Source organism: Stegostoma tigrinum, chromosome 2 (genome assembly GCF_030684315.1).
Source record: "Stegostoma tigrinum isolate sSteTig4 chromosome 2, sSteTig4.hap1, whole genome shotgun sequence".
Lineage (NCBI taxonomy): Eukaryota > Metazoa > Chordata > Chondrichthyes > Orectolobiformes > Stegostomatidae > Stegostoma > Stegostoma tigrinum.
The window spans coordinates 119,370,630-119,391,144 of NC_081355.1; the positions used below are offsets into that span (position 1 = coordinate 119,370,630).

The 20,515-nt window shown below is 42.9% G+C and overlaps 1 protein-coding gene across 3 annotated transcripts in view; it reads left to right on the forward strand.

Moving 5' to 3' along the window:
- armc3 (armadillo repeat containing 3) overlaps positions 1-20,515 on the forward strand; it is a 163,766-nt gene that overhangs the window by 75,037 nt on the left and 68,214 nt on the right. For all 3 annotated transcript variants that reach the window (XM_048561212.1, XM_048561218.1, XM_059641959.1), the window contains 3 exons: positions 1,284-1,467; positions 11,240-11,392; positions 11,513-11,621. In XM_048561212.1, the coding sequence (XP_048417169.1) occupies positions 1,284-1,467; positions 11,240-11,392; positions 11,513-11,621 (446 nt within the window). The remainder of the gene's footprint in view (positions 1-1,283; positions 1,468-11,239; positions 11,393-11,512; positions 11,622-20,515) is intronic.

Here is a 20,515-nt window from a genome sequence, read left to right on the forward strand (position 1 = left end):
TTGGACTATTTACATACTGCTCTGAAAAACCCTCCTGGATGCTCCTTACAAATTCTGCTCCATCTAAACCCCTAACACGAAGTGAATCCCGGTCAATGTTGAGGAAAATTAAAATTTTCCATCACCACCACCCTGTTGCTCCTACATCTGTCCATAATCTGTCGACATATTTGTGCCTCTATCTCATGCTCGCTGTTGAGAGTCCTGTAGTACAGCCCCAACATTATTACCGCACCCTCCCTATTTCTGAGGTCTGCCCATATTGCCTCACTGCTCGAGTTTTCCATAGTGCCCTCCTTCAGCACAACTGTGATATCCTCTTTGACCGGTAATGCAACTCCTCCACCCCTTTTACTCCCTCTCGAGCCCTCCTGAAGCATCTATATCTTGGGATATTTAGTTGCCAATCTTGCCCTTCCCTCAACCAAGTATCCGTAATAGCAACAACGTCATACTCTCAGTTACTAATCCAAGCCCTAAGTTCATCTGCCTTACTACTACACTTCTCACATTAAAACAAATGCACCTCAGACCACCTGTCCCACTGCATTCATCATCTGCTCTCTGCCTACTCTGCCCCTTAGTCACACTGACTTCATTATCCAGTTCCTTACAGGCTTAGTTACTACCTCCTTACTATCCACTAACCTCCTCATTTGGTTCCCATCCCTCTGCCACATTAGTTTAAACCTTCCCCAACAGCGTTAACAAAAGCAGCCCCTGGGACATTGGGAGAGTCCTGCCCAGGTGTAGACAGGTGTCGTATGGTCTTATGGTCATATTAAAATAGTGTCTCACTGAAATTTTAGTGTTATTCCCCCTTTCAGGGACACTTGATTTGCATAATTAGGGTTAGGTGCATATGAGTCTGTAATTAATATGCATCCAAATTGGATTTTTTTTGGTCACATGGATGGTTGCACAATTCAGATGAAGCATGTGCTTATAGTCCAACGGCCACCTTTAAAATCAAGTTTTTTTTCAACTTACTGTGGTATGCACCAGTTCATTGGTCAATATCTTTGACCAATGGATAGGAGTGTAAAATCATGTCATGCAATTACAATTTACTTCCAGTTACAGGTAATCATTATGTCTGCTAGAGTTTGCTTTGCTTGATTCAATGAAATTTAATGTTTGTTATTCTGAACCAAAGACATTTATGAAAGACATTTTTGACAATTTATTACTGTTAAAGTTATATGATAATAAGAATTTTTAACGGTGGTTAATGCTCATTGAATATTTTATTAGTGTGTGATTGCAATTTTTTTTTCTCCTAGGAATTTAGCGATCTTCATGCAGATGCATTGCATGTCCTGGCAAACTGTCTGGAAGAGGCACAAAATGTTACGATTATCCGTGAATCAGGAGCTTTGGAAAAGTTTTTGTTATTTCTAGCTGCGTCCTCGTTTCCTGAAGCACAGAGGCATGCAACTAATGCAATCACAAGATCAGCTCGTAACAGTATGTTAGAACTTAATTTTACCAAATTTATTTAAAGTTAATTATTACCAATATGAAATTTTCATAAGTTGTAATTTACTTCTAAAACTTAAAGATTTTGACAAAACCTAAAACTCTAAGTCAATATAATACCATTTACTTATACACATATTACAGTACAGCATATTTTTGTATGAAAATTAAATAGTGCTGTGTAGTAGAATCACTTATGGTGTTAGCCCACAAAGTAACAGTTCTTCTAGAATCATTTACTCTGGGAGAGGGAATAAACAACTGCTAACTGCAGAATTGAAACTGAATTGCCATTTGAAATGACATTGGAAAATTAGGAAAAGGTGTACTCCATTGACTGCCTTGAGTCGGCCCCTTATTCAAATTACTCACTGGTGACCCGCACTCCACTCCATACTCTTTCATACCCTTACCAAAAACATTCTATGGACAATCTGGATGAAAGACGAGAGCATTGTTGTTTAGTTTGCAGATGGCATAGAGATAGGTGGAGGGTTAGGTAGTGTTAGGTAGGGTCATCAATTCTTCATGCTGACTGTTTTCAATCTATGTTAACTCCACGTCATAACTTAATTCAACGACAGGTTCAGAATTTAACTGTGACTTTCTCATATTCTTCTCCATATCCCCAATTTATCTCAACTAATCTTTTCCATGCTGATGTAACCTGAATTCCTGCTGCAGACATTCACATGCACATTTTTGCAGAAGCTATTACTTATATCTCCCTCTTTTTCTGTTGGGTCCTTATCACTTGCCTGCTACTTGTTATTCAGTCATGTCACTTTAGCTTTTACCATTTCAGACACTTCTATCCCACTCATAACTAAGGTCTCACAGGCTGCAAGGATATCAGCTTTTAAAGGTGATACGTGCAATGAAAACAACCTCTCTCTCAACGTTGGCAAAACTAAAGGACTGATCATTGACTTCAGAAAGAAAGGAGAATATGCCCCTCTTTACATCAGTGGAACTGAGGTTGAGAGGGTGGAGAGTGTCAAGTTCCTTGGAGTGACGATAACCGACAACCTGTCCTGGACTTCTCACGTAGATGCAACAGTCAAGGAGGCACAACAACGCCTCTTCTCAGGCGGGCTCACGAAATTTGGCATGTCCATAAGGATCCTTGTCCAGATGTACCATTGAAAATATATTGTCTGGTACATAACGGTCTGGTATGGCAACTGCTCTGCCAAGGACCGTAAAAAAGCTACAGGAGGTGGTGTGCACAGCCCAGACAATCACGGAAGCCAACATCCCATCCATGGAAATAAAATGTGAGGCTGGATGAACACAGCAGGCCAAGCAGCATCCCAGGAGCACAAAAGCTGACGTTTCGGGCCTAGACCCTTGGGTCTATTATTATTTTATTATCTTGGATTCTCCAGCATCTGCAGTTCCCATTATCACTCATCCCATCTATGGACTCCATTTAGAACATAGAACATAGAACATAAAACATAGAACAGTACAGCACAGAACAGGCCCTTCAGCCCACGATGTTGTAATCCCAAGGTCTATCTAACTTCCTCCCCTACCTTATACTATCATCCATATGCTATCTAATAGCAGCTTAAATGCACCTAATGAGGCTGACGTCACTACTCTCTTCGGCAATGCATTCCACACCCCAACCACTCTCTGAGTAAAGAACCTACCTCTGACGTCTCCTCTACATCTACCTCCACTCACTTTAAAACTATGTCCCCTCGTAATAAGTAATAGCTTCTGCAAAAATGTCCACCCTAGGAAAAAGTCTCTGGCTGTCCACTCTATCTATACCTCTGATCATTTTGTACACCTCTATCATGTCATGTCTCATCCTTTGTCGTTCTAAAGAGAAAAGCCCTAAGTCTCTCAACCTTTCTTCGAAAGACCTTCCCTCTAATCCAGGCAACATCCTGGTAAATCTCCTCTGCACCTTTTACAACGCTTCCACATCTTTCCTGTAATGAGGCGACCAGAACTGGACACAAAACTTCAGATGTGGCCGAACCAGGTTTCTGTATAGCTGGAGCATAACTTCATGACTCTTGAACTCAATCCCTCCATTAATGAAAGCTAACACACCATACTCCTTCTTAACAACTCTATCCACCTGGGTGGTAGCTTTCAGGGAACTGTGGACATGATTCCTGAGATCCCTCTGCTCCACCACACTGCCAAGAATCTTTTCGTTAGCCCTGTATTCTGCTTTCAAGTTTGTCCTTCTAAAATGAATCACCTCACACTTTTCAGGGTTAAACTCCATCTGCCAATTTTCAGCCCAGCTCTGCATCCTATCAATGTACCTTTGTAACCTAGAACAGCCCTCCACACCATCCACAACACGACCCACCTTCGTATCATCTGCGAACTTAATAATCCACCCTTCCATTCCTTCATCCAAATCATTTACAAAAATCACAAATAGAAGAGGACCCAGAACAGAACCTTGCGGTACAACATTTGTAACTGAGCGGGTGATAATGGGAACTGCAGATGCTGGAGAATCCAAGATAATAAAATGTGAGGCTGGATGAACACAGCAGGCCCAGCAGCATCCAAGGAGCACAAAAGCTGACGTTTCGGGCCTAGACCCTTCATCAGAGAGGGGGATGGGGTGAGGGTTCTGGAAGAAATAGGGAGAGAGGGGGAGGCGGACCGAAGATGGAGAGAAAAGAAGATAGGTGGAGAGGAGAGTATAGGTGGGGAGGTAGGGAGGGGATCGGTCAGTCCAGGGAAGACGGACAGGTCAAGGAGGTGGAATGAGGTTAGTAGGTAGGAAATGGAGGTGCGGCTTGGGGTGGGAGGAAGGGATGGGTGAGAGGAAGAACAGGTTAGGGAGGCAGAGACAGGCTGGACTGGTTTTGGGATGCAGTGAGTGGAGGGGAAGAGCTGGGCTGGTTGTGTGGTGCAGTGGGGGGAGGGGACGAACTGGGCTGGTTTTGGGATGCGGTGGGGAAGGAGGGATTTTGAAGCTGGTGAAGTCCACATTGATACCATTGGGCTGCAGGGTCCACAAGCGAAATATGAGTTGCTGTTCCTGCAACCTTCGGGTGGCATCATTGTGGCACTGCAGGAGGCCCATGATGGACATGTCATCTAAAGAATGGGAGGGGGAGTGGAAATGGTTTGCGACTGGGATGTGCAGTTGTTTATTGCGAACTGAGCGGAAGTGTTCTGCAAAGCGGTCCCTAAGCCCCCGCTTGGTTCCCCCAATGTAGAGGAAGCCACACCGGGTACAATGGATGCAGTATACCACATTGGCAGATGTGCAGGTGAACCTCTGCTTAATATGGAAAGTCATCTTGGGGCCTGGGATTGGGGTGAGGGAGGAGGTGTGGGGGCAAGTGTAGCATTTCCTGCGGTTGCAGGAGAAGGTGCCGGGTGTGGTGGGGTTGGAGGGCAGTGTGGGGCGAACAAGGGAGTCACGGAGAGAGTGGTCTCTCCAGAAAGCAGACAAGGGTGGGGATGGAAAAATGTCTTGGGTGGTGGGGTCGGATTGTAGATGGCAGAAGTGCCGGAGGATGATGCGTTGTATCCGGAGGTTGGTGGGGTGGTGTGTGAGAACGAAGGGGATCCTCTTTGGGCAGTTGTGGCGGGGGTGGGGTGTGAGGCATGTGTTGCGGGAAATGCGAGAGACGCGGCCAAGGGCGTTCTCGACCACTGTGGGGGGAAAGTTGCGGTCCTTGAAGAACTTGGACATCTGGGATGTGCGGGTGTGGAATGCCTCATCGTGGGAGCAGATGCGGCGGAGGCGGAGGAGTTGGGAACAGGGGATGGAATTTTTGCAGGAGGGTGGGTGGGAGGAGGTGTACTCTAGGTAGCTGTGGGAGTCGGTGGGCTTGAAATGGACATCAGTTACAAGCTGGTTGCCTGAGATGGAGACTGAGAGGTCCAGGAAGGTGAGGGATGTGCTGATGATGGCCCAGGTGAACTGAAGGTTGGGGTGAAAGGTGTTGGTGAAGTGGATGAACTGTTCGAGCTCCTCTGGGGAGCAAGAGGCGGTGCCGATACAGTCATCAATGTAACGGAGGAAGTCCCTCTTCCGCACCTACACAGGCCCCAAACCCCACCTCTTCCTCTGTTACAACCACCCTTCGTTCTCACACACTACACCACCCCACCAATCTCCGGATACAACGCATCATCCTCTGACACTTCCGCCATCTGCAATCCGACCCCACCACCCAAGACATTTTTCCATCCCCACCCTTGTCTGCTTTCCGGAGAGACCACTCTCTCCGTGACTCCCTTGTTCGCTCCACACTGCCCTCCAACCCCACCACACCCGGCACCTTCCTCTGCAACTGCAGGAAATGCTACACTTGCCCCCACACCTCCTCCCTCCCCCCATCCCAGGCCCCAAGATGACTTTCCGTATTAAGCAGACGTTCACCTGCACATCTGCCAATGTGGTATACTGCATCCATTGTACCCGGTATGGCTTCCTCTACATTGGGGAAACCAAGCGGAGGCTTGGGAACCGCTTTGCAGAACACCTCCGCTCGCTTCGCAGTAAACAACTGCACCTCCCAGTCGCGAACCATTTCCACTCCCCCTCCCATTCTTTAGATGACATGTCCATCATGGGCCTCCTGCAGTGCCACAATGATGCCACCCGAAGGTTGCAGGAACAGCAACTTATATTCTGCTTGGGAACCCTGCAGCCCAATGGTATCAATGTGGACTTCACCAGCTTCAAAATCTCTCCTTCCCCCACCGCACCCCAAAACCAGCCCAGTTCGTCCCCTCCCCCCACTGCACCACACAACCAGCCCAGCTCTTCCCCTCACCCACTGCACCCCAAAACCAGTCCAGCCTGTCTCTGCCTCCCTAACCTGTTCTTCCTCTCACCCATCCCTTCCTCCCACCCCAAGCCGCACCTCCATCTCCTAACTTTTAACCTCATCCCACCTCCTTGACCTGTCCGTCTTCCCTGGACTGACCGATCCCCTCCCTACCTCCACACCTATACTCTCCTCTCCACCTATCTTCTTTTCTCTCCATCTTCGGTCTGCCTCCCCCTCACTCCCTATTTATTCCAGAACCCTCACCCCATCCCCCTCTCTGATGAAGGGTCTAGGCCCGAAACGTCAGCTTTTGTGCTCCTGAGATGCTGCTGGGCCTACTGTGTTCATCCAGCCGCACATTTTATTATTCGTAACTGAGCACCGTGTTGAATATTTTCCGCCCACTATCACCCTTTGTCTTCTAAGGGTCAGCCAATTCTGAATCCAATCTGCCACATTTCCCCCTATCCCATGTCTCCTTCCCTTCTGCATGACCCTGCCATGGGGAACCTTTTCAAACGCCTTACTTAAATCCATGTTTACCACATCCACTGTTATACCTTCATCCACGTGTTTGGCCGCCTCCTCAAAGAATTTAAAAGAATTCGATAAATTCAATTCACAATTTACACAGTTCGCTGCCACAAAATGCTGTCAACATCGTCAAAGACCCATTGCACCCCAGTAATGATCTCCTATAACCTCTTCCATCAGCTAGAGCCTGAAATCATGCACGAGCAGGTTCTGGAACAGCTTCTTCCAGGCCATTATTAGACTGATGAATGGACTCTCTCTAGCCTCAAAAGAGTGCTGTTCTTGCTAACATTGATCTCGCCTTGCACACATCCTGTACAATGTAACGTGTATTCCTCTGACTAAATTTTTTTGATCTGTACATCCTTGTTGACCATGATCCGCCTATACTGCTTGTAAACTGTACTTCGGTACACGTGATAGTCAATTAATCAATCAATTAATATAGCCTTATCAAGGTGAAATATCCTCATGAGAAATTGCTAATCTTGCCAACCGCTTTTCTGAATCATTTGCCCCGCAAAGTCCTAATCCTGTGGACTCTGCAGAGGATCAAAAATAACTGTCCATCTTTGCCATTACTTTTGAATTAAGTCATTGCTATTGAAGATCTAATTTCAAATGAAATTCCATTATTTCAGAAGAGAGGGAAGGAAAAATTAAGTAACTACAGGCTGATCAATTTAGCAAGAGCTGTGGACAACAAATGCGAGTTGATTAGAGTAAACATGAACTGATTAAAGAGAGCGTATGTGGATCTGTGAAGAGTAGATCATGTCTGATGAGTTAGATATTTTAAGATCATTGGGAAATTAAGTAGAGGTATGTCTATAAGCAAGCTATTCATGTGGACTTTCAATGGTGTTTGATAATATCATATCTCCCAAAGAAAACAATAGAACATAGAACATAGAACAGTACAGCACAGAACAGGCCCTTCAGCCCACAATGTTGTGCCGACCATTGATCCTCATGTATGCACCCTCAAATTTCTGTGACCATATGCATGTCCAGCAGTCTCTTAAATGACCCCAATGACCTTGCTTCCACAACTGCTGCTGGCAACGCATTCCATGCTCTCACAACTCTCTGCGTAAAGAACCTGCCTCTGACATCCCCTCTATACTTTCCACCAACCAGCTTAAAACTATGACCCCTCGTGCTAGCCATTTCTGCCCTGGGAAATAGTCTCTGGCTATCAACTCTATCTATGCCTCTCATTATCTTGTATACCTCAATTAGGTCCCCTCTCCTCCTCCTTTTCTCCAATGAAAAGAGACCGAGCTCAGTCAACCTCTCTTCATAAGATAAGCCCTCCAGTCCAGGCAGCATCCTGGTAAACCTCCTCTGAACCCTCTCCAAAGCATCCACATCTTTCCTATAATAGGGCGCCCAGAACTGGACGCAGTATTCCAAGTTTAAATATTTATAAATTTGAAAGAGCATGTAATTGGAGATAAATAATGTTACAATAATTATTAATTGGTTGGGAGATTGGAGGCTGAGAATAGGAATAAAGGAAAGTCTCAGACATTTGAACAACAGATTAAGCAAACCATTTTACCCTCCTACAATGCAAAGGTGTTGCTGGTGGTACTTTCCGCCATGAGGGTGCTGCTGCAATTTCAAACAGATGTTTTCTTACAACTCATTTGAACAAAGTCATGTATGAGTTTTAGTGCTGATGTGATGGCAGATACACAGCTTGTAATTGTTAACAACTGGCGATTGAATCTAACAACATGTTCCTCTAATTCTTTGTAACAAGCAGACTACTGTACACTAAACCTAAAAGGAACCGTCCACTGTTAGGTATGCATCTGCAATTGGGAAGCCCTTGCTGAACAAACCTAAGCATGCTAATATTTACCCTAACAACTAATTTAATAAATTATGTCTGCTAGAAATAAGATACATTCCAATTCAGGGACACATACGCTACAAACAAAAGGACTAGATTCAAGCTTTGCACTTAATAAATAATTATCTAGAAGCTTGAGTAGCTTATAGTTCTCCATTGCTTTCTGTATGGCAAAGCCTCATCTAGTTATAGCCTACTTGCTAACCAAGCAACACACCTCCTCTATTGTCTAATTTATTGTGAGTGTTTAAAATTTGACATTCTTGCATTCATCATGTGCAAGTAGAATGAAAAGATTTGGCAATATGTCTTTCTTTCCAGTAATACTAAAGGGCAAGTTCTGTGATTAGTAAGATATGACAGGTGGAGTTTGGGATGAATCAGCACTATTAGATCAAGTTAATGCCTTGAATAATGGAATAGAGAATTGCATATCCAAGTTAACTTAGAAGGCACAATAAGTTATGTGGTTGAGGTCAAGATTTTGTAAACCTCCTAAATTTTTAACTGTGGGATTGGCAAGCCAGCCATTGTTTCAGTTGTGGGTAATGTTCTCTCCAAACTGCACGGGCTGCATGCATAAGCAGCGACTCAAGTTCTATGCATAGCAATCAGTGGTGCCAAAAGCAGCTTTGAGGAAGGATGTAATCACTGGGAATCCTTTGGAAAGGCAAGTGATTGCTGTAACTGGGCCTGCTGCCACTGTGTGATCAGAGATAATGGGAACTGCAGATGCTGGAAAATCCCAGGGAACAAAGTGTGGGACTGGATGAACACAGCAGGCCAAGCAGCATCTTAGGAGCACGAAAGCTGACGTTTCGGGCCTAGGCCCTTCATCTTCATGTGACCCTTGTCACATAATTCCCAGCTTCTGAACTGCTCTTGAAATCGCAGCATTTAAACAACTGGTGCAATTAAGTTTCTGGTCAATGTTAACTCCCAGAGTTTTAATGTGGGCTTTCAGTACCACTGATGCCATTGAATGTTAAGGAGAAATGGCGATTTTTTTTTTCCCCTGCTTGGAGATGATCATTGCCTTGGCATCTGTGTACATGACACTTGTTGCTTCCTATTATCAGCCCAAGCCTGAATGTTGTTCAGGTGATGCTGCATGTAGGCACAGTCTGCTTTGTTGTCCAAGGAGTTGCAAACATTGCTGAATACTGCAACTCTCAAAGGATTTCCCCACCTGTGATAGCTTTATGGGGGATGGAAAGCACTGATGTAGAAGTTGAAGATGATTGAAGCTAATTCTGAGAAATCCCAACAGCAATGGTTTGGGGCTCAGATGGTTAGCCTCCCGTAATCACAATCATTTTTGTTTGTGTTGGGGGTTGTGGCCTAATCAATGGAGAATTTTCCCTTCAGTTTCCAAATTAAGGATTGCATTACTACATAGATTTCCAGCAAGAATAGTAGGCAATGTTATCAAACTTTCCCTACTGTGGGCATGTTTCAATTTAGTCAGGTCATCTAAAATAGAGGGCCATAGAGCAACATCTGTGCTTCAAGAGTATCTTTACTTTCTTCGGATTCCTCCTTTAGATTTTGAGTTTGGCAAATAATAAGGTTGGAAATACCAAGCAACTATATAAACTCCCCAAGGACCACTTTCTGCAAAACACATTTCACAAGCAATCCTGTGAAGTAGTAACTGCTTTGAAAGTTGGGCCCCATGGTTTCCTGTCCTGTACAAAAAACAGGTTTTTATAGGTGTTGTATAGCTTGGCAACAAGCCTGTAAGATCCGAATTGCAAATGCAATAATAATAGTTTTGACCTACAATTTTCAGAATTATGGATATTTGGGAGTTATTGTCAATAATTTACTGAAGCAATCCGTGTGACATTAAAAATAGTAGGCTGTAGCTAAATGACCTCCTTCTGTGCTGTTTTATTCTATCATTTGATTTTCAAGTTTGCAATACAGTCTTGAAATCGCTCTGGAGCATGGGATTTCTGTAGATGTATGTTTCCATTTTATGGATGATTTCAGTTTGCTTAGGCTAGTCATAGACTTATGACAGATGCTGGTTTTGTTGTGTCCGTGATCCCAGTGAAATTTGGCTGACTGTGTTTGTGTCACTATAAGTCTTCAAGAAAAATAAGAAATTCTAGCCAATATGGAGACAGTTGCCTGATTTTACTTGAAGAACACTCCTCTAAATTCAAGACATGTACATCACGTGAAATATATTTTATTTTCCTTAATTAACTTCTGTAAAGTTGATTGAATCTTGTTGATAGTAACAATGTGTGGTCTTTTGCAGTGTGCAGAAATTTCAAACCAAAGCATGGAATGTTGTAGATATAAAAAAAGTTATAGTAAAGGCTTGGTAGGGTGAAATTTACTGGATTGCTCAGCATTTTGCTATGAATTTTATTAACTTTTCAACATGCTAAAGGATGTGAATAACCAATGTGTGGGTGAATTAAAATCAATGTATGGTATATTAAGATTAAATTAAGATGTTATTCTGAAAGTTTTCAGCATTTTATGTTTTATTTATTCAGTCATTTTTTCATTTCATCTGTTGTACTAAGATTTTTTTTATTTTTTGGAACTTCACGTTGGTTTCTTTCTCAATAAGGTGAAACGAGAAACATTTTCCATCAGGAAGGTTTGGAAAAAGTATTGGTGATGCTTTTAGGAATCAATAATGATGCAGTCAAAATAGCTGCCTGTGAAGCAGTGTCAGTTATGTGTGCATCTGACTCTAGTAAAGAGGCTTTCAGAACAGAAGGTAAGCATGAATGATTTAATATCATTCTTTAGTTAAATTTTCATTCCGTGAATAGCAAACATTTAATAGACAGCTAGATAATATAAAGTTGAAAATAGATTTCTAATATATTTTTTGCAGAAGCTATTTTTCAGATAGTTCCACTACTAACAAGTGACAGTGTGGAAATGAGAGAAGCTGCTACATTAGCTCTAGCAAATTTAACAACTGCTAATTCCAGCAATGCCAGGTAACATTCATTATTAATCCTATGCTTACTATGCACTTGAGTTTATTTTGTAGATGTTGCTCTGTAAATTTTCTGTTCATTGGAAGAGGAATATCGGTGATAACTTACTGAAAGCACTTGATATGGTGTCACAGGTCAGGTTGGTTAGCAAATTAGAAATGTTTGGGATTGATGGGTCCTTGGCAACATGGATTAAATGTTGGTTAAAAGGTAGGAAATGGAGGTTAGATATGGATGCCTCTTCTCAGATTGGTTTGAATTGAAAGCATTTTTCCCAGGGATCAGTGTTGGGGCTCTTGCATTTTTCTAATTTATATAAACAATTTGGAGATAGATGTTGAAGGTAAAACCTCTACACTTTGCAAAAGATACTAAGCTAGGGAGAATAGTGAATTGTGAGGATGAGGCTGAGTGACTACAAAGGGACATTGACAAGATGGCCAAAAGGCAGACTCTTGGCAGGTGAATTTCAATGCAGAGACTTTCAACTTTGAAGGGGTGCAGGAGCAGAGGGACATTAGGGTTCATGTGCATGATTCTCTAAAGATGGCCAGGCAATTTGAAATAGTTCGTAAAAAGGCTTATAGGCTCTGTGTGTTTATAAATAGGAGCATACAGTATAAAAGCAAGGAAGTGATGTAATATCTTTACAAACGATTGGTCAAACCACATTTAGAATATTGTGTTTAGTTCTGAGCACCTAATTTAAAAGACAAATATTAAAACCTTGAGAACGTGCAAAGGTGATTTATTGGAATGATGCCAGGAATGCGGGTATTTAGATACACAGAAAGAATGGGGAAATTGAGCTTGCTCTCCTTAGAGCAATGAAAATTTAGAAGTGACCTTATTGAGCTGTTCATAATTTTGAACAATTATGACACTGTGAGGAAGGATATTTCATTTCCACTGATTGATATGTCAGTAACCGGGGGTCATAATTTCAAGACTGTCAGCACAAGAGCTAGCAGTGAAATGAGGAGAAACTTCTTTTCTCAGAAAGTTTTTAGGATTCGAAATATGATGCTTGGCATAATGGTGGAGGCAGATTCCACCTCATTCAAGACTTTCAATTCCCACGCCCCTCACACCTCACCTTCACCATAGACACCCAGTTCCTGTACACTTGTATCCCCCATGCAGATGGCCTAAAAGCTGCCTGCTTCTTCCTCTCCCGCAGGCCCAACCAGTGCCCCTTCACTGACACCCTCATCTGCTTAACGGAACTTGTCTTTACCCTCAACACTTTTCCTTCAATTCCTCCCACTTCCTACAAACTAAAGGGGTGGCTGTGGGCACCTGTATGGGTCCGAGCTATGCATGCCTCTTCGTAGGATACATGGAACAGTCCCTCTTCCACAGTTACACTGGCACCATCCCTCACCTCTTCCTCCACTACGTTGATGACTGTATTGTCACCTGCCAGGAGTCTGCCTTTTGGCCATCTTGTCAATGTCCCTTTGTAGTCACTCAGCCTCATCCTCACAATTCACTATTCTCCCTAGCTTAGTATCTTTTGCAAAGTGTAGAGGTTTTACCTTCAACATCTATCTCCAAATTGTTTATATAAATTAGAAAAATGCAAGAGCCCCAACATTGATCCCTGGGAAAAATGCTTTCAATTCAAACCCATCTGAGGAGCTTGAACAGTTCATCGACTTTACCAACACCTTTCACCCCAACCTCAAATTCACCTGGACCATCTCCGATACCTCCCTCCCCTTCCTGTACCTCTGTCTCCATCTCCGGTAACCATCTCAGCACCAACATCTGTTTCAAACTCACCAACGCCCATAGCTACCTTGACTACACCTCTTCTCAACCACCCTCCTGCAAGAATGTGATCCCTTATTCCCAATTCCTTCGTCTCCGCCCCACCTGCTCCCAAGATGGAACATTGAACTCCCTGACACCCCAGATGTCCTCCTATTTCAAGGTCCGCAACCTCCCCCACTCCATTGATCCATAATGCTGTCAACCCCATCTCTTGCATTTCCTACACTTCTGCCCTCAAACCCCTTACCCCAACAAAAATAAGGACAGAGTCTCCCTGGTCCTCACATATCACCCCACCAACCTCCGCATCCAGCACATCATTCTCCACCACTGCTGCCACCTACAATCCAACCCCACCACCAAAGAGATATTTCCGTCCCCACCTCTATCTGCCTTTTGTAGCGACCGTTCACTCCACAACTTCCTCTTCCACTCCACATTCCCCACCAACCCCACTGATGCCACCACACCCGGTACCTTTCCTTGCAACTGCAGGTGCTACACCTGCCCCTATACCTCACCACTCACCTCCATTCAAGGCTCAAGACAAACTTTCCAAATCGGACCATGGGTTCACCTGTACACCCTCCAACCTGGTCTACTATATCTCTTGCTCCTGATGTCGTCTCTTGTACATTGGTGAAACTAATTTTAGACTTGGGGACTGATTCGCTGAGCATCTGCTCTCTATACCCTATAATCAACAACACATTTCGTTTGCCAGCCATTTCAACTTCTCCTCCCACTCCCTTGATGACATGTCCACCCTGGGCCTCCTTGAGGGCAGTGAAGCCATTCGCAAACTGGAGGAACAACATCTCATATTCCATCTTGGGAGCCTACAACCCAATGGCCTGAACATAGAATTCGTCAATTTCAAAACCTCCTCACCCCTGGCCTCATCCCACGTGCAACCCTCCCTGTCCTCCTCACCTCCTTTGCCTGAGACAACCTGTCTACCTTCTTTCCTACCTATCCGCCCACCTTTCCCACTGACCAATCCCCACTACCCCCTACTTGTATCCACCTATCAACATCCGACCTGCCTTCTCCCAGCCCCACCCCTCCTCTCTCCATTTATTTCCCAGCTCCTTTTCCTCTCCTGATGAAGGTTCCTGATCTGAAATGTCAACTTTCCTGCTCCTCTGATGCTGTCTGACTGCTGTGTTCCTCCAGCTCCAGACTGCATTGAGGTGAATTCAATATGACCTTTCAAAAGAGAGTTGGATATGTATTTAAAACTGTTGAATATAGAGGGCTGAGGAGAGTGGGACAAGCTAGGTCGCTCTTCCAAGAGCCTGGCACAGACACGATAGGTCAAATGACTTCATCTGTACTGTAAAGAAATGATTCTATGAATCCATAAGTAATGGAACCATTACCCATTTTGCAACATCAAAGTTTGAACTTTGTAAATGTCAATCTACAAAATATTTAATCTATCTGAAATTCTTTTGTCTGCAGTTATTTGTTGAAGAAGATTTAAAGGAGAAAAGCATTTTATTTAAGAATGCATGTGATAATTTCAATGCCACAATGTTAACATGAATCACTGTGAAGTCAGTTTAATTGAGATAAAATGCAAAGTAAGGATCGAAAGCCCTAAACTGGAAGAGATTAGAGAAGTAGAATTCTAATGAGAGGTGGAGATAAGAATTTGGGCTAGATATGCTGAGGTTCTACTCTGAGTTTGAAGTGCCATGTGAATTCAGTGATGGAAAGGCACATTTTCTGCCTGTCTCCACATCGGAGGTTCTGAGCTACTCTCCAAATTTTGCCTATTTCCCCCATTTTAAATTTTGATTGGGGTTTTTGTTGATTTACAAAGAGCAACAAAAAGAGCAAAGAAAATTACAGCACAGGAACAGGCCCTTTGCCCCCGCCCCCAAGCCTCCACCGACATGCTGTCGGTCACAAGTAAAACCCCCTATCCTTCCAGGGACCATATCTCACTTTTCCCATCCTATTCATGTACTTGTCAAGACGCACTTTAAAAGTCACTATCGTATCTGCTTCCACTACCTCCTCTGTTGACCTTGCTTAGACATCAAAAATCAATCCCAGTGGTGGACAGTTATGTTTAATTAAATGCCCTGTGGCTACTTTAAGAACTAAAAAAAAGACTTCTGTTTCCTCTTAGACTAGCAGAATGGTTATGGGGTGCACTGCCATCTGCTGGTAGACCACTAAAATTGCCATAGTGCCTTTGCAGAAAAAGAAACCTGCCTTGGTCAAATTAATAATCTCATCTGCATAATTTGAGATATGATGTGTGGCTTTATGTGCAGAAACACACACAGATGTCTTGCTGTGCTGCACTAGCGTTAGCACAGCAAAACTCCAGACTTCCAATTTCTAAAGTTCTGAGCACAGTGGGCTAACAGAAACCCTAATCACAACTGCAGAAGAATATTTTTCATTACATCAGTATGAATTCCTTCATGTATGGCTCCATTTGCTGTTATGTATGTGTTATGAAAAAATTGTACTTTGAGGCTACGTCCATGCGGTGCAATGTTTAAAGTCCCCAAACTTAGTCAATAGCTTAAATTTAAATTTTGGTTCCAAAAGTGAAAGGACAATGTACTGAATTCCTTCACTTGTAAATTACTTTGTTAAAATACTTCATACTATTTAAAAATGTAAGAATCTTATGCATGGTTTGAGATTTCAGGTGAGACTCAGAACAGCTGGGCAATTCAAAGAATAGTAAAACAGACGAAGGTTGATTTATGTATTAACATAATTAGGCTATTCAGCACCTTGAGCTTGTTTCAACAATGAGTTAGATTGTGACCTGATTAATACCTTGGGTGGAATCTTGTCTTTTTAAGACAAAGTGTGGCTTTGAGCCTAAAAGTAGAATATCCTTGCATTCACGGATGGGTTGGACTGCGTGATGAAGGTAAATGTCATCATCATTTTGGGAATTTGGATTTTAAAGTTGAGTTAAATAGGGGTCTAGGCCCGAAACGTCAGCTTTTGTGCTCCTGAGATGCTGCTTGGCCTGCTGTGTTCATCCAGCCTCACATTTTATTATCTTTAAATAGGTTCTTGGTTTTAGTTCTGTGAAGATTGCTTTTTTTTAAAGAAGAACGGTGAATTCAAATGTCATTTCCAAGAAAGCATGCGATTGAAGCTAATTTTTAAAAATTCATTCATGGTATGTGGTTATTGCTGACCAGGCCAGTATTTTTTGTCTATCTCTAAGTATCCAGAGGGCAGTTAAAAGTGAGCCATATTGCTCTTAGTTTGGAGTCACGTGTAGGCCAGATTAGGTAAGAATACCAGATTTCCAACTCTAAAGTATATTATTAAACCAGGTGGGTTTGTTTTTACAACAACTGGCAATGTTACATCATCAGCAGAAAGCTGACAGTTGAAAAAATGTAATTCAAATTTCACCATTTGCCATGGTGGGAGATTTGCCCGAATGTCCCCTAGAACATTAGCCAGGGGCTCTGATTACTAGCCCAGTTTCACCGAGATAAGTACCTGAGAAATTAATTGCTGAATGATTAAGAGATTGAGTTATGGACAAACAGATAGACAGTACATCTAACGGGTTTTGTTCAGAAGAAAGCAATTCATACCAGCAAAAGAGCAATGAGTTTATGGAAGTCTTCAGGCTGGGGGAAGTTTTTAAATTTTTTTTTGTCAGTTAATGGAGAAGGGCTGAATTTCTCTTACGTCTTCTCTTAAGTCAAAGAATTTGTTAATTTATGTATGTGCACGTGTGTTGAAGAAGACATTTAAAGTCAAGAAAGGATGATATGGTTGATTATCCATAAGAGATATTACTGGCAAAAAGGTTTGAATTTTTATTTTTACTGTTTATCTTAAGATTGTTCTAAACTGCCATTTTTCTTCATTCATGTAATGAACTTGTTCTTTTGTTAAATAACATTGACAGCCTCATGTAAATACTTCCGGTGACTAATCACCACAATAATCAGCTATAAATATTAGTTAGTTACTCATAACATGTCTAGCCAGATTTCACTGTGGAATCTGACTTGCCCAGTATTGTCACTAACTGGGATCATAACAACTGTTTCATGATAATGTTCTTCTTAGCTAATATGCATGCCAAATCTTAATAGTAGAAACTTCTGAAACCACTGGGAGCTCCTGGGCTGTAACCTCCAGGCACCTTTCAAAGGCACCCAGACACCACTTCACAAAATAGGAGTGATTGTCAACCTGTGATGATTATCATCACTTACTATGGAGTTGTCTGAGACAGAAAGCACCATTGTTTCAGTGACAACTCCTGAGATGTTCTTATGCAGGCTGTCTGGGAGAGACGGGATGTACTATTTCTGTGGTGTGGTAGCAGGTGGTCTACACAACTGACAAGGGTAGCCTGGACTGAGTTCACTATGGAGAGCAGTGCCTGCTGAAGAGAACCTGGCTCCTCTGCCAGAAAAGTTGAATGGTCTGCTGTGCTTCACCAGAGTAAATGCCAGTGTCTACGCAATACTTCATGCCTTTATAAGTCTGACTTAGCATTGTAAGTTTGCTACTGCAGAGGACTGTTATTGTAGAAGATTGGGCACCAGGCATTTCTATCAGATATCTCATGGGTACTATATAATTATGTAATAATCAGTTAATGAGAGCTACTATTGTTGCACTACTTGCACCATGGATGGTCCTGGCTGTCATACATTGGATCACATTCACAGTTAAAACATAAAAGGAGCTACACTGCTTAGCTGAGATAGCAGGAACTGCAGATGCTGGAGAAACTGAGATAACAGGGTGTAGAGCTGGATGAACACAGCAGGCCAAGCAGCATCAGAGGAGCAGGAAGGCTGACGTTTCGGGATTAGACCCTAACCTGAAGTAGGGTCTAGGCCCGAAATGCCAGCCTTCCAGCTCAATGCCTTGTTATCTACAATGCTTAGCTGTTCAGACAACATCATGTCACTGACATTTCATCAGAACTACGAGAATTTACACATCTGATGAACTTTCACTAAAATGTTGCATGAGACAAGGGCACAACGTTAGAAAGTGGCTTTGTTCGGATCAGCCCAGAGATACCACAGGCACAGCCATCATGATTTATTTACTTTCACCTACTCTTACTCTTTGACAAAACAGAAGCACCATTACAAGTAACAGCATTATGTTAAATAAAACCAATAGAACTGCGGATGCTGTGACTCAGGAACAAAAACAAAGCTCTGGCAACATCTGTGAAGACAAAATCAGAGTTAACGTTTCGGGTCTGGTGACCCTTCCTCAGAATTGTTCTGCGAAGTACCACCAGACCCAAAATGTTAACTGCTGTTTCCTTCACAAGTGACGCCAGTCCTGCTGAACTTTCCCAGCAACTTTTTGTACGGCATTGTGGTGTTACAGGTAATATATTAGCATGGATAGAGGATTGGTTAATTAACAGAAAAGTGATCAATGAGTGTTTTTTTCTGATTGGAGATCAGTGGCTAGTGGTGTGCACCAGGAGTCTGATGATTTGGAGTTGGGGACCAAGTATATGGTATCAAAGTTTGCAGATGACATTAAGATGAGTGGTACAGCAAAGTGTGTAGAGGATACTGAAAACCCGCAGAGGGATATGGATAGGTTAAGTGAGTGGACCATGGTCTGGCAGTTGGAGTAGAATGTTGTTAAATATGAGATCATCAATTTTGATAGGAATAACAGCAAAATGGACTATTACTTACATGGTGAAAAAATGCAGTATGCTGCTTTGCAGAGAGATCTGGCTGCCCTTGTGCATGAATCACAAAAAAATGGTTTGTGAGTGCAGTAGATAATTAGGAATACAAATGGAATATTGTCCTTCATTGCTAAAGTGATGGAGTTTAAAAGTAGGATGGTTATGCTGCAGGTGTATAGAGTGCTGGAGAGGCCACACCTGGAGTATTATGTATTTTTGGTCTCCTTGCTTGAGAAAGGATGTACTGGCACTGGAGAGGGTACAGAGAAAGTTCACCAGGTTGATACCAGAGTTCAGAGGATTGGCTTAAGAGGAAAGGCTGCATAGCCTAGGATTAGTGATAATGGGAACTGCAGATGGTGGAGAATCCAAAATAACAAAGTGTGAAGCTGGATGAACACAGCAGGCCAAGCAGCATCTCAGGAGCACAAAAGCTGACGTTTCGGGCCTAGACCCTTCATCGGAGAGGGTTCTGGAATAAATAGGGAGAGAGCTTGGTTTCCCCAATGTAGAGGAAGCCACACCGGGTACAATGACCTATCACCTCCCTACCTCCCCATCTATACTCTCCTCTCCACCTATCTTCTTTTCTCTCCGTCTTCGGTCCGCCTCCCCCTCTCTCCTTATTTATTCCAGAACCCTCTCCCCATCCCCCTCTCTGATAAAGGGTCTAGTCCCGAAACATCAGCTCTTGTGTTCCAAAGATGCTGCTTTGCCTGCTGTGTTCATCCAGCTTCACACTTTTTTAAATCATAGCCTAGGCTTATATTTATTGGGAGTTTAGAAGAATGAGGCAGGGGGATAGTATGGAAGCATATAAAATTATGAAGGGAATCGATAAGATAAAACAGGGAGGTTGTTTCCACAGGTGGGTGAAACTAGAACTAGGGGGCAGAGCCTCAAAATAAGGGGGAGAAGATTTGGGACTGAGTTGAGGAGGAACGTCTTCTCCCAAAGGGTCGTGAATCTGGAATTCCCTGCCCAATGAAGCAGTTGAAGTTATCTCATTGAATGTTTTTAACAAAAGGTTAGTTAGATTTTTGAATAGTAAAGAAATTAAGGATTAGGGTGATCAAGTGGGGAAGTGGAGCTGAGTCCACAAAAAGATTAACCATGATCATATTGAACAGTGGACCAGGCATAAGGGGCCAGATGGCCTACTCCTGCTTCTATTGCTTATGTTCTTACGTTCATTCATTCATTCAGGACCCCGAATCCTCAGATGCCTTAAATCACATTCTTCTTACCTGTACAAAAACAGACATTTGCAGCTCTGAGGATTGACATCTCAATTTTTACCTTTGAATACAGGTAACATTCTCTTGATGCACCTGTCCTTCTGCAAGATAAGAACATACACATTAAGTACCACTGTGCCCAGACGGGGTTAGGTTGGATATGCCTGTCTCAGTGACCTTATAGAAATTTA